We start from the raw sequence: 14,378 nt of genomic DNA, 5'->3' as shown, positions 1-14,378 counted from the left end.
TGACAAGGTAAAGCATTGTGGATTTGGGTTGCTCTGGGTTTTATCTGGCAATCACCCACACTGGCAGCTGATAAAGTATGGTAAAAGTGATTTTTATGTATAGTTTTCAGTGGAATTAAGCTACACAGCTTATTAATGACAGAGCTCATTCTGGAACAGGTGCGTAGTCTCAAGACACTTTCAAGACACTTCTACACAGGACTGATTATCTTAAAAGTTGCCAATTCATCAGGGCTTTGGGCTGTGCTTTCCAGTCAAACAAGATGAGCAGGAGCGTTTTAATAATTTGTGTGGGAAAATGAACTCAATAGTATTCAGTCGGGACCTTGCGCTGATTGCTTCTAAAACTGTGTGTTTGTATTCCAGCATCATCTAGGCTGTAACAGGGGTCTTCTCAGATCTGCAGGTGGCCACTGACTGGAACAAAGGCCCAAATGACATCATAAAGATTTGATTATTACACATTCTTCAAAATTCCAAAGATGAGCTTGAGTGACGCAAAGCAGTTAGGAAGTTAAATCTTAACTCCTGAATGTGGCCAGCTTTATAACCATTTTAAAAAGAAATTAAACCTTCATTTTTTGTGTATTCTCTGAATAGCCACTTTGCCATTTTTTTGGTTTTGTATAGCACCTCCTACATGACTAGCAGAAATCTGAAAAGCCATCGGCAGCTAATAGTGGGTGGCATTTAATTAAGATTTTACTGCAACCCACTGCAATGAATCTTAGTCATGGTTCAAGTGGGTCAGTAAAAATTAGTTGAATGCTACCGAATGCTTTCTCTGAATTCTCCTTAACGTTTTGTGAGGGGACAGGGTTGTTAAGGTTTTCACACATCAGATCTGCACAATTTTCAAGGCATTTCTTGAACTTCCATTTATTCCTGCTTCGTATGACGACCCTGACACCTTTGTACATTTCAGTATTTTGTATAACTAGGTTTGCAGTCAGTAACCAGCAAGACACAATGTCTCAGATTAAAAACCACACACACACACTTCAGTGAATAAGGCTGCTAAAAATCCTGATTTATTGGACGAACAATATATGGTGTTTCTTTTCTTTCAGAAACCAGCTCACAAACAATTCTCTCATATATTTTGATTTATGTTCTTCCTCAGTGAACTCTGCTGATGGCGATGGAAAAATCTCTTGGGCGTGTGTAGTCTGTAGTCCAAATTTAGCTTCCTTTCCCATGGTCTTTCACGACATCCCCATAAATGGAACAATTGTTACAAGCAATGAAGATCGTTGAGGTGAAGCTGGTATCTTAGATTACAGGATTTCTTAAGACACATTCAGGCAGCAAAGTCTTTTAAAGGTTTCTCAAGTTTTAAGGATCTTTATACAGGGCAGTGTTTGGTCCTCTCCCTTCTTGGCCCTGTTGGAGAAGGGGAGGGGTGTTTCTCTAAGCACATTCGTTCCTGAGGGGCTCGGACGTGTGGTTCACCAACTCCCTTACTACAGCCTCCTTCAAGGCCGTTTGGACATCAGTGCAGCTGATGGTAGCAGATGGGCTCTTCTGGCTCAAGCGATCTATTTCTGTTGCCACATGGTTGTACACATCCGTTAGCAGGTTTTTAACCATGCCCTTGGCTTTGACCTCAATGTATGCCTTTAGCACCTCTCTCACCATCTTGGACGTAAACAGCTTAGGGGAACAGATTCTCACCACCTTACTGCTCACAGTATTTCTGGCAAGTGGCTCCTTGACCCCATGCTCAAGGCAAGATGGGAACTTTCTCTGTTTACGGTCCTGGAGTTTGTTTTTCCTGATGTGCTGATATTTCTTCTGGAGCTTCTTTCTCTTCAAAGCCCCAGCCTTCCTTTTCGCTTGTTGTTTTGCAGCCATTTTTCTGTTCTGTTCTGTTGACTTCTGTTCTGAAGCTTCGAGCCCCTGCCTTCAAATGTCACCACACCTTTGCCAACGTGGTCAGTTATAGACAACAGTATGCAAATGAAGGAGCTACATGGAGGGTCTGATTGGCTCTCTCTGCCTGCACAGTAGCCAGGTAACCATTATTATGCTGAATATGACTATGACCTACTACTGAATATGACTATGACCTGCTGCTATCCAGTTATGAGGTCGGACACTGCCACTCTTTGTTGACTTTCTGAAAAGCATTAGGTGATCTGGCCCTTCAGGTGTTGCTGTCGCAATCAATCCTGGCTAATTTTGAGAAAATAAATATGTGTACTTTCCATCTACCTTAAACCAGGCTTGTTGTTGTTGTTGTTTAGTCATTTAGTCTTGTCTGACTCTTCTTGACCCCATGGACCAGAGCACGCCAGGCACTTCTGTCTTCCACTGCCTCCTGCAGTTTGGTCAGACTCATGCTGGTAGCTTCAAGAACACTATTCAACCATCTAAACCAGGCTACCATGCCCAAAATGTGATTTCTTCTCTACATCAAAACAGGCTTTGAAACCAGGCTTTCTCCCTGCTGAGAAAATTTCATAAATTCCTAGCTGATTCTGTCAGCTAGGAATTCCCTACCAGTCCGGTCTACTGTGCCACTAACCACTACTTTAATTTTGGCAGAGGATCACCTTTATCCCATGAAAGGTTTTCTCTGCCGACTACTGTAAGAAGAGTGCCTGTAGGCTCATGAACAAGATTCTGGTTGAAAAGTGGGCAACCCTTATTATTAATCTGAGACATTGGAGCACTTATAATGTAAAGTTCTGAGATGTGGGATCCCATGTGAAATTTGTAAAGTCCCCTGGAAACAGTGGTACAGAAATTCAACAATAAATAGTGCAACAATAAGAAAGTTTTATTTTTTTAAATTAGTAGTAGCAGTAATTTAGACTGCCCTTCACCCCGCAGGGCAGTGTACAAATGACAAAAAAACTAAATACAGTGGTACCTCAATTTTCAAACGTCATCCATTCCAGAAGACCGTTCGAGTTCCAAAACATTCGAAAACTGAGACTCAGCAACCAACAGCTAGGTCTCCAGATCTTGCACTCAGCAGAAGACGTGTAGCATGTTCGACTTCCGAGGGTTATTCGAAAACCAAAGCATTTACTTCCAGGTTTTTAGTGTTTGAAAACTGAAACATTCGACTTCCTAGATGTTCAAAACCAAGGTACCACTGTATAAATGTTAATTAAAATTAAACATTCAAACAGTTTAGCAACAGCACAACACAGAAATAAGCACGCTAGACTTCACACTCTTCCCCAAATGCCTGTGGGAAAAGATAATCTGTCACTGAAAGGCCTGGATCTGGGAGGCGATGGGGACACACGTACACTGGGCAGCAGGATAGGAGGGCGACAAACAAAAAAACTCAGGGAGTGGTGTGAAAACTTCAAGTGGCTGTGGAGCAAGAGAGCCCAGTATGGCAGTGTTCTGCAGTCAGCATGGCTCTACCACTGGGCTATGGAGCTGAGTTTGGCCTGGTTCAATGGCAGCTGCAGAGAACAAGCCAGTGGTTGCTCACCGTTGCATTCAGCACCTGTGCAGGCACACCTTGGTACAATTAACTGATGCATTGATTCATTCCAGATTTTCAGAATACAGTGGTACCTCGGGTTACAGTCGCTTCAGGTTACAGACACTTCAGGTTACAGACTCCGCTAACCCAGAAATATTACCTCGGGTTAAGAACTTTGCTTCAGGATGAGAACAGAAATTGTAGCAGGAGGCCCCATTAGCTAAAGTGGTACCTCAGGTTAAGAACAGTTTCAGGTTAAGAACGGACCTCCAGAACGAATTAAGTTCTTAACCCTGAGGTACCACTGTATGTGCGAAAGCGTTGGCATGGTGCTATAGATCCTCTTGCAAACCAGTCATACTTCTAACACCGAGACCTTAATGATGTTTCTTCAGAAGTCCCGCTCAATTTGAAAGGCACCTCCTTCTCCCTTAAACAACATGCCTTGGATTAAATAAAAAAAAATTCCTTCCAGTAACACCTCAGAGAGCAACTAAGTTTGTTATTGGTATGAGCTTTCGTGTGCATGCACACTTCTTCAGATATTGCAACTTGGATATTCTCTCTGTGTGAGAGAGAGAATAGAATAATTTGTTCCACAAACAGAGAAGAGCAGAGAAGTTTCAAGAAGCAGCAGAAGGCTGAGACTGTATTGTCTATGCAAGGATGTTTTCTGTGGGAACTGTTCTTTGGACATGTAGAGTGTGACAGGAAGTACTGATAACAGTGGTTCTGTGTAACTTGTTGTAGCTTGTCGTGAGTCTCTTGCTCGTGTCTTGTGGTGAGAGAAGCAGAGCGAGAGTCTTGGACTCTTGTTCATAGCTGTCAAGCGTCCCTTATTTTGTGGGACAGTCCTTTATTCCAGCGCCATGTCCCGCTGCTGTCCCTTATTGATGATGTCTCTTAAATAAGCTACTGAAGGTAATGGGGCCCTTTCTATGTCCAGCTTGCTTTGTCAACAACAGATTGTTGCTGGTTTTTTTGTGTTGAATATATGCTATATGGTAATTTATGGACCTAATAGGTATCTAAAGCCATTTGCACGCAACAAAATATGTATTTTATAATTGTTGATCCCTTATTTTGGCTGCTGATCCCTTATTTTCGAGGCTGCTGGTCCCTTATTTTCAAATCTGTAAGTTGACAGCTATGCTCCTGTTGGACTCTTGCCTTGACCATGGCAGTGGTGAATGTCTGTATAAATTTGCTACCAATATGCTTTTATGTCTGTCAAGTAAACCTCTACACTTGACTGAATCTTTATGGCATCCATGAGTGTTTATTGCCTACTGTGTGTACCTTCAACCCCGAAGACACTTCCAAGGTAGAAGCTGCGTTGAGATGTAACTCTGCTGAGTATGGATACTGGCACACAGTATCTTCTAAGTAGTGTTACTAGCTTCCTTGCAAAATAGAAAAAAAAATAACCTTAAAATGGGTCTAAGTTAAAAACGAGGGGGGAAAGGTGGTTCTAAGTCATTATTGCACAAGCTATTCCTGATATGTAGAAATCCCTTTCTGCCTTTAAAAAAGATGGAGTCCAATGTTTATTTTTAGAACTCATTCTTTTGAAAGCTATTCAAGATCACCCTTTGGAGGACAGTGGTAGCTGCGCTCAGAAATTGTTACCTATAGCACAGCCATTCTTTCAGCACAAACCCATGTTCAAAGCCAAGTCTAGAACACTATAAATGCACTTGGGTTAGCGAACCGTCTGACATAAGGTGAATGTTTGTTATTGTTGTTGTTGCTTCATTTCTCTGAATTTGTATCCCAACCTTCAGGATTCAACGCTTAAGGCTTTTGGGGGATGACTACTTTCAACATCTTTTTCAATTCATTGTGAATCATTTCCCAAAAGCCTACTGCATTTTTACAAGTCCACCACATATGAAAATATGACCCTTTGGATTGTTTCATTTCCAACATTTACTTGGTGGCTTTTAAAACAAATAATATTAAGTGATAAGTGAATATCCAACACTAAAATATGGCAAAAAAAAAATCAAGTTCTAACAGGTGCTTCCCCGCAACACAGTACATTAAATTGTAAATATTCAGTAATGTTTTTACTTATTAAACTGCAACAATGAACAGCTGCTCAAAGCAAAGAAAAGGTATACAGTGGTACCTCGAGTTACATACGCTTCAGGTTACATACGCTTCAGGTTACAGACTCCTCTAACCCAGAAATATTACCTCGGGTTAAGAACTTTGGTTCAGCATGAAAACAGAAATCATGCTCCGGCGGCGCAGCAGCAGCAGGAGGCCCCATTAGCTAAAGTGGTGCTTCAGGTTAAGAACAGTTTCAGGTTAAGAACAGACCTCCGGAACAAATTAAGTCCTTAACCCGAGGTACCACTGTATTAAGATTGTTTCATTTCTGAAAATTTTACCTCCCCCCCCCCATTTTTTTCAATATCACTTGGATATTTTATTAAAATCTTTCATCTGATTGCTGTTTAGTATGACACAGTGGATATTTTTCCTAAACAGCATTTTATATAACTGGATTTGTACTCATCACCCAAACCCAAGCTCAGTTCCAGAGAAGCAGAAGAAGACACAATTAGACTGGAATAAAGCTGCAAAAATCCTGATTTATTGGAAGAAGTGAAATAAGCTGCTAAAATCCTGCTTTACTGGAATTGTGGTTGTTTTCTTTTTGAAAGCCGCTTCTTTCACGGTTTTTCCCCATAATAGCAATCCTCTCCATTTGGTGTCTGATGAGAGGTCTAAAGTGGTAAACGACAGGATTTCTTGGACTTATGAAGGCAGCAATATATTTTTAAAGTCTCTTGGGTATTATATGGATCTTCTTAGGGCAACCTTTGGTCCTGTCCCTTCTTGCCGCCGCTGGAGAAGGGGAGGGAAGGTTCTCTCTAGGTGCACTCGGTGGGGATGGCAGTGGGCTGTTCGGCCGTGTGCTTGGCCAACTCCTTCTCCATGGCCTCCTTCAAGGCGGCTTGGACTTCGTCGCCACTGATGGGGTTCTGCTCCTCTTGCTGGTTCATGGCCTGTACTTGGGTCGCCACGTGGTTGTACAAGTCCGCCAGCAAGGTCTTCATCAGATTCCTGGCCTTGGCCTCCATGCGCACCTTGGGCAACTGGCGCAGAATTTTGGAGGCAAAGAGCTTTGAGGAACAGATCTTTCGCGGCTGCCCACTGCTCCCTGACTTCGTGCCTGAGGTCCTCTTGACTTGACGCTTCAAAGGAGGCTGCTTCTTCTTTTGTTTTCGAGCCTGGAGCCTCTTCGGATTCTTCTGATTCCGTCTAGGTTGTGGGTGCTTCTTGCGCACGTTGTTCTTCTTCTTTGAAACCTTGGCTTTCTTTTTGACTTGCTGTTTAGCTGCCATTGTTTCTTTGTTTCCTCCTTAAGCTCCTGCCTTCAATTTTTTTGTCAGCGTGGGCATTTATAGACAATGGCATGCAAATGAAGGTGTTATGTGGAGAGTGCTGATTGGGCACCTCTGGCTTCAGTGTAGCCAAGGAACCATTGTTACCCTGAATGTGACTATGACCTATTCCTTGCTATCACGCATCTAAGCAGAGCTTTTTGTCATCATTTTTTTCACCTCTCAGCGGGTGGGCGCCATGCCTTCCTCACACTGCACTGCTCCTTCTGCCACTGCCAATTGCCGAGGCGGAAAAGTTAACTTTCTACACCAGGCACCCCCAAACTCGGCCCTCCAGGTGTTTTGGAACTACAATTCCCATCATCCCTGACCACCGGTCCTGTTAGCTAGGGATGATGGGAGTTGTGGTCCCAAAACATCTGGAGGGCCAAGTTTGGGGGTGCCTGTTCTACACCAAGGATCCTCAAACCTTTTTCTCGGGAACCACACTTTCAGAATAAAAACTTGCGCCACTGATTTTTTTTTATTGATTAGAAATACAGTCATACCTCAAGTTGAAGTAACTTCGTGTTGAGCATTTTTGGGTTGCGCTCCATGGCAACCTGGAAGTAACGGAGTGCATTACTTCTAGGTTTCGCCACTCGAACATGCGCAGAAGCGGCCAATCGCGACCCTGCATGTGCAGACTCACAGACGCAGGTTGCGTTCACTTCAGGATACAAACGGGGCTCCGGAATGAATCCCGTTCGCATCCAGAGGTACCACTGTACATGGGGAAACAAAAACAAACAACTCCTAGCAATGCTCTACCTCTCTTTCAAATCAGAGCCAGTGAAGGCATTGAAGGTCCTGTGTGAGTGCCTGGAGGTGGTTGGAGGATGGATGGCGGCTAACAGATTGCGGTTGAATCCTGACGACAGAAGTACTGTTTTGGGGGGACAGGAGGCGGGTGGGTGTGGAGAACTCCCTGGTCCTGAATGGGGTAACTTTGCCCCTGAAGGACCAGGTGCGCAGCCTGGGGGTCATTTTGGATTTGCAGCTGTCCATGGAGGCACAGGTCAATTCTGTGTCCAGGGCAGCTGTCTGCCAGCTCCATCTGGTACACAGGCTCAGACCCTACCTGCCCACAGACTGCCCCGCCAGAGTGGTGCACACTCTGGTTATCTCTCGCTTGAACTAGTGCAATGCGCTCTACATGGGGCTGCCTTTGAAGGTGACCCGGAAACTACAACTAATCCAGAATGCGGCAGCTAGACTGGTGACTGGGGGTGGCCGCGGTGACCACATTACACCAGTCTTGGAAGACCTACATTGGCTCCCAGTACGTTTCTGAGCACAATTCAAAGTGTTGGTGCTGACCTTTAAAGCCCTAAATGGCCTCAGACCAGTATATCTGAAGGAGCATATCCACCCCCATAGTTCTATCCAGACACTGAGGTCCACTGCTGAGGGCCCTCTGGCGGTTCCCTCACTGCAGGATGCCAAGTTACAGGGAACCAGGCAGAGGGCCTTCTCCGTAGTGGCACCCACCCTGTGGAACGCCCTCCCACCAGATGTCAAAGAGAACAACAACTACCAGACTTTTAGAAAACATCTGAAAGCAGCCCTGTTTAGGGAAGCTTTTAATATTTGATGCATTACTGTATTTTAATATTTTGTTGGACGCGGCCTAAAGTGGCTGGGGAAGCCCAGCCAGATGGGCGGGGTATAAATAATAAGTTGTTGTTGTTGTAACATGGAACACAACTACTTTATAACAGCCACTTGAAATCCAGAAAGTATAAAGCAATGCAAACTATACATGAATCCTTCCCAAAATATCATTACAAACAAGCCTCTTACGTATGTATACAAACTCAATGAAAGACGTGAGCTTGCTTTTGCTGGGTACCGTAATCTCATTTATAAATCTAATCTGAGACCAAACTGTCATTTCCTCATCAACACAAAGAAGCCTTTCTCTTTTCTGATCTTTCGTATTTGTCAGAGTTGAAAATCCCTGTACCACCAGACAAAGGAATTTCCATAATATGTCACTCAGCATCACCATCAAACAAATTGTTCATGGTCAAGCCACTGGTGGGCTTAATCAATATTTCAGCTATTGTATGTGGGGAGTTTTCTGCCGAGCAATCAATTCAGCCACTTGGTAAGATATAAACTGCATCTTTTCTGAGAATTTTACTTGTGTGGGGTTGTTTTTTTTTAAAAAAGTATGATTCTTGTCATACATTTCTGCTGCTCCGAAAGCCTTTCAAAATATTGAACATTCTTGTTTGCCAGATTTCCATGTTTTGACAACAGATGTATTTTCTTCCCATCTGGGGCCACATTGGAATTGGAAAGCATGTCACTACACATCAAACACAGAGGTCGAAGGACATTTCAATCTCCAGTCCATGTGAAACCAAGATTCAGAGCTATCCACATATTGTCGACAAACTTTCTTTTGCTTGGGCCTGCTACTGGTGTCAAATTTAATGGGTCTTCTCTACTCCACTGAAATGTTTGAATGTTTCTTTGATTGTCCTTGAATCTTCCCACCACATTTGCCACACCCTTTGAGAACCATTGTTCTACACCAGGGGTCCTCAAACTTTTTAAACAGGGGGCCAGTTCACCAACACAGGCATTGAAATGTTGTGGATTTTCAAAGTTATGGTGAAAAATTCAATATCTTGCGTGTGCAATATTTTCTTTCAAAACTGGTTCGGAATATATTTCAGGAATCTGTCCATAGGGGAAGAAATACAAATTTCAGAACGGAGATGGGCAACGTATGCACCTCCTGATGTTGTTGAACCTCCTCTCTTCCTCATTATGCAGGCTGTTTTCAATTATTTTATGCACAAGTCACCTTGAGACAGTTCTTTAGAAACTGTCAATGGTGATGCTCTCCTCTCTTGCCCCTCCTAGACTCCAATTAATATTACTGTTTGTTTGCTTTTGAATTCTGGTGCTGGAGGAGACTCTTGAGAGTCCCATGGACTGCAAGAAGATCAAACCTATCCATTCTGAAGGAAATCAGCCCTGAGTGCTCACTGGAAGGACAGATCGTGAAGCTGAGGCTCCAATACTTTGGCCACCCCATGAGAAGAGAAGACTCCCTGGAAAAGACCCTGATGCTGGGAAAGATGGAGAGCACAAGGAGAAGGGGACGACAGAGGAGGAGATGGTTGGACAGTGTTCTCGAAGCTACCAGCATGAGTTTGACCAAACTGCGGGAGGCAGTGGAAGACAGGAGTGCCTGGCGTGCTCTGGTCCATGGGGTCACGAAGAGTTGGACACGACTAAATGACTAAACAACAACAACATGTCAATGAATCCACCTAGTCCTGTAGCTTTGCAGATTATCAAAAATATGAGATTTGCACTTTTTATCTGGTCAGGTACTCCATGTGACCTCATCATTGAGGTGCAGCTGAGGTGCACACCCCCCCCCCTGTAAAGCACGATTTTCTCCATCAGTTCACCCCATGTCTGCCAATGGAACTTCCATGTCAAGCTGCAGTGTAGCTGGGGTGCAGTTTTTTTCATTCCTCCTTTTGGGAATGAAGCAGAACAACAAACATACCTGCTCTTTCTCTGGATGTGCAGCCGCACCTGGTTTCAAAAATGGCATATGCTAGGCTGCCACCTGGTGCCAAGTTAGAGTATAAATCTTTATGAAAATGAACGAAAGAATTGGCAAGCAATAATAATACAGTGGTACCTCGGGTTACAGACGCTTCAGGTTACAGACTCCGCTAACCCAGAAATAGTACCTCGGGTTAAGAACTTTGCTTCAGGATGAGAACCAAAATTGTGCCGCTGCGGCACAGCAGCAGCAGCAGGCCCCATTAGCTAAAGTGGTACCTCAGGTTAAGAAAAGTTTCAGGTTAAGAACGGACCTCCAGAATGAATTAAGTTCTTAACCCCAGGTACCACTGTACAGTGGACCCTCTGGATATGAACTAATTTTTTCTTGGGCTCCTTACATACCCCAAAAAGTCTGCAACATAAGGCGCCATTTCTGCGCACGCGACGAAACCCATAAGTATACACTTCTGGGTTTGCGGCGTTCGCACCTCAAAAGTTACGCTACCTGAAGGTAACGTAACCCAAGGGTCCACTGTAATAATAATAATAATAATAATTTATTTATTTCCTTGACATCTGATGGGAAGGCGTTCCACAGGGTAGTTGCCACTACCGAGAAGGCCCTCTGCCTGGTTCCCTGTAACTTCTCGCAGTGAGGGAACTGCCAGAAGGCCCTCAGAGCTGGACCTCAGTGTCCGGGCTGAACGATGGAGGTGGAGACGCTCCTTCATGCAATGTAATGTAATGCAATCGAATGACTAAGTGCAGGAACTCATCATGAACACCTCCCTTGTTCTCTTATAATGGCAATGGCGCCCACCTGAGAGGTGCTGGAACTGAGTTCCAGTGAGGTTCAGCTGAGGGGGAAGTCCTGGTTATCAGTATGCTGATGACACCCAGTTTTATTTCCTTATCTTTCATTTTTTGCAGGTGAGGTGGTAGAAAGGGCCAGCGAGCTCTCTTGGCTCACCTGGAGCATCTGTCAGCCAGCTTTGGAGGGCGGGCTCAAAATCCTAGGCACCTAGAAAACTACGCTATGCAAGGCAAGTACTTTAGGGTGGGCGTGCAAAGGAGGAAGCTTTTTTTAAAAAATCAGTTTTTATTAGTTTTCATACATATATCATACATTATTCAACTTAACCAAACATTTGTTTTGTAAATTCCCTTCTCTCCCTTGGCTTCCCTCCATTTCCGTTTCTGGTTTGCTTCTGGTTTGTTTCTGGTTTCACTTTGGCTTTCTGCTGCTTATATATAGTAGTATACAGCGGACGCTCTGGTTGCGAACATGATCCGTGCGGGATGCACGTTCGCAACCCGCAGCGCTGCATCTGCGCACGCGCGAGTTGAGATTCAGCACATTTGCGCATGTGCAAAGCGTGATTTAGTGCTTCTGCGCATGCGCAAGCGCCAAAACCCAAGAGTAACCTGTTCTGGTACTTCCGAGTTTTGGCGCATCTGTAACCTGAAAAAACACAAACTGAAGCGTCTGTAACCCCAAGTATTATCACATTGTTATCTTTCTTGTTCTCTCTGATTACCTTCTAATTGAACTTTAATTAACCTTTTTATTTTTCATGGTTGATGACTTCAGAAGTAGCAGGGGAAAGGAGTCCTGTTGAATGTCGAAACCAGGCAAGGAACATGTTATGTATTGAAGTTCTCACCCTGGCCAAAAGGAGTGTCATGTATGTAGTTTTCACTCAGGTCCACGTCAGTTACTTTAGGCGGGAAACCCTGGGTTGTTGTTGCTACAATGTTGACAGCCAGCTGCCTATAAAAGCAGGCCGGCTGAGCTGTTTGCTGTTCAGTTCTGTTCCAGCTTACAAATAAAGAGCTGCTTTGGAGAAATTGCTGTGTCGTCTGCTATGTCCATCCACTATTTAACAGAACACTTTGGCCTCAATTGGATGATCCCAGTTTTTTACAGGGCAAGTGACAACCCTGGGCGAACCACAAAATGGTGTTCTCCCCGGACCCTGCTGCCAGGGAGGAAGGGGTGGGTGGAGATCTACATCAGGAAACAGGGGGAAATAAAGATCTCCTGCTTTCGTGTATCCTGCTTGTCTCATGGCTGGACCGCTCTGACCACAGAATTCCTCTCAGAATATTCTGAGGTGGTTGGGGTAACAGCCTCCAGCCTCTAAGATGTGCCTTTTTGCTGCTGCTGCTGCTGCTGCTGCTGCTATTTCCAGACAGTATTTTTACACACACACCAAAATTGGAAGCCATTTTGGGTTAGCCTTAAAACATGGCTACGACAATACCTACTCCTATGAGACTACAGAATGCAGGGAACTATAGTTTGTTAAGGCGCTGAGAGTTGTGAGGAAACCCCTTGGCAGAGCTGCAATCCACAGCAAACCAGTTCCCAGGATTATTTGGGGAAAGAGCAAAGTGCTATTAAAGTGTGGCTCAAGTTTGCCCTGTCAATGATAAGTCAAAGAGTACACTAGGATAACCTGGTAGCAATAGTGCCATGAGGGATAGGAGATTTGCATGGTAGGAGAAAGTGGGTAATGTAGAATAACACTTTTTGAAGAAATAATCAGCATGCTTATATTTTAGTAATTAATATTGAAATGTTTGGTATTATTATTATATTATTATTATTATTATTATTATTATTATTATATTGTGGAATCTTTTGTTGGGAGTCACCCAGAGTGACTGGGGAAACCCAGCCAGACGGGTGTGGTATAAATAATAAATGGTGGTTGTTGTTGTTGTTTAATTTATACCCTGCCCTTCCTCCCAAGGATGCTCAGGGAGGCAAACACAAAATGTTATAACAATACAATTAAAAATAAGTGAAATGAAACTTTTACATTTTAGAAGGATTTAAAACATCTAAAAACAACCATGTGCCTTCACAGCTAATAATGTCAAACCCAAGTTCAGTTCCATAGAGGAGGAGGAGAGAAAAGAAGAAGAAGGAACAAATACACTTGAATAAAGCTACTAAAATTCTGATTTATTGGAAGAACTGAAAAAGCTGCTAAAATCCTGCTTTACTGGAATTGTGGTTCTTTTCTTTTTGAAAATCACCTCTTTCATGTCTTTTCCATACAATTCACTTCATCCAGTGTCCGATCAGTTGTCTAAAGTGGTAAACGACAGGATTTCTTGGACTTATGAAGGCAGCAATATATTTTTAAAGTCTCTGGAGTATTGTGTGCATCTTCTCAGGGCAACCTTTGCTCCTCTCCTTTCTTGCCGCCGCTGGAGAAGGGGAGGGAAGGTTCTCTAAGCGCACTCGGTAGGGATGGCGGTGGGCTGTTCGGCCGTGTGCTTGGCCAACTCCCTTTCCATGGCCTCCTTCAAGGCGGCTTGGACTTCGTCACCACTGATGGGGGCCTGCTCCTCTTTCTGGCTCAAGGCCTCTACTTGGGTTGCCACGTGATTGTACAAGTCCGCCAACAAGGTCTTTATCAAATCTCTGGCCTTGGCCTCCATGCGCACCTTGGGCAACTGGCGCAGAATTTTGGCGGCAAAGAGCTTTGAGGAACAGATCTTTCGCGGCTGCCCACTGCTCCTTGACTTGGCGGCTGAGGTCCTCTTGGCTTGACACTTCAAATGAGGCTGATTCTTCTTATGTTTTCGAGCCTGGAGCTTCCGTCTCGCTTGTTGGTGCTTCTTGTTGACATTCTTTCTCTTTGGAATCCTGGCTTTCTTTTTGCCTTGCTGTTTGGCTGCCATTGTTCTGTTCTCCTTAAGCTCCAGCCTTCAAATGCCACCATATTTTTGTCAGCATGCACATATATAGACAATATAGCATGACAATGAAGGTGCCCTTGGCTTCACTGTAGCCAAGGAACCATTGTTACCCTGAACGGGACTATGACCTACCCTTACTATGATCTAGCTGTGAGTTTTGACAGTGGCTTCTGGCAGATATTAACTCATAGCTGTCAACTTTTCCCTTTTCTTGCGAGGAATCCTATTCGGAATAAGGGAATTTCCCTTTCAAAAAGGGAAACGTTGACAGCTATGTATTA

At 44.0% G+C, this 14,378-nt stretch overlaps 3 protein-coding genes across 3 annotated transcripts; all 3 read right to left on the bottom strand.

Annotated features, from left to right (window-relative positions):
• Positions 1-1,009: 1,009 nt before the first annotated feature.
• LOC309365266 (uncharacterized protein) lies at positions 1,010-1,932 on the bottom strand. Its single transcript, XM_081903498.1, has one exon. The coding sequence runs from the start codon at positions 1,852-1,854 to the stop codon at positions 1,411-1,413; it is 444 nt and encodes a 147-aa protein (XP_081759624.1). The 5' UTR covers positions 1,855-1,932; the 3' UTR covers positions 1,010-1,410.
• Positions 1,933-6,028: 4,096 nt separating this feature from the next.
• Positions 6,029-6,860, bottom strand: LOC309365210 (uncharacterized protein). The gene has a single exon (XM_081903431.1). The coding sequence runs from the start codon at positions 6,802-6,804 to the stop codon at positions 6,331-6,333; it is 474 nt and encodes a 157-aa protein (XP_081759557.1). The 5' UTR covers positions 6,805-6,860; the 3' UTR covers positions 6,029-6,330.
• A 6,473-nt stretch (positions 6,861-13,333) lies between these two features.
• On the bottom strand, positions 13,334-14,154 carry LOC309365212 (uncharacterized protein). Its single transcript, XM_081903434.1, has one exon. The coding sequence runs from the start codon at positions 14,077-14,079 to the stop codon at positions 13,627-13,629; it is 453 nt and encodes a 150-aa protein (XP_081759560.1). The 5' UTR covers positions 14,080-14,154; the 3' UTR covers positions 13,334-13,626.
• Positions 14,155-14,378: the final 224 nt, after the last annotated feature.

Source organism: Podarcis melisellensis (genome assembly GCF_964234715.1).
Source record: "Podarcis melisellensis genome assembly, chromosome: 2".
Taxonomy (NCBI): domain Eukaryota; kingdom Metazoa; phylum Chordata; class Lepidosauria; order Squamata; family Lacertidae; genus Podarcis; species Podarcis melisellensis.
This window is presented reverse-complemented; position numbering and strand designations above follow the sequence as displayed.

Bases quoted from the DNA above. Each gene is read 5' to 3' on its own strand.
- LOC309365266 (XM_081903498.1), bottom strand. From the start codon at position 1,854: ATGGCTGCAAAACAACAAGCGAAAAGGAAGGCTGGGGCTTTGAAGAGA.
- LOC309365210 (XM_081903431.1), bottom strand. From the start codon at position 6,804: ATGGCAGCTAAACAGCAAGTCAAAAAGAAAGCCAAGGTTTCAAAGAAG.
- LOC309365212 (XM_081903434.1), bottom strand. From the start codon at position 14,079: ATGGCAGCCAAACAGCAAGGCAAAAAGAAAGCCAGGATTCCAAAGAGA.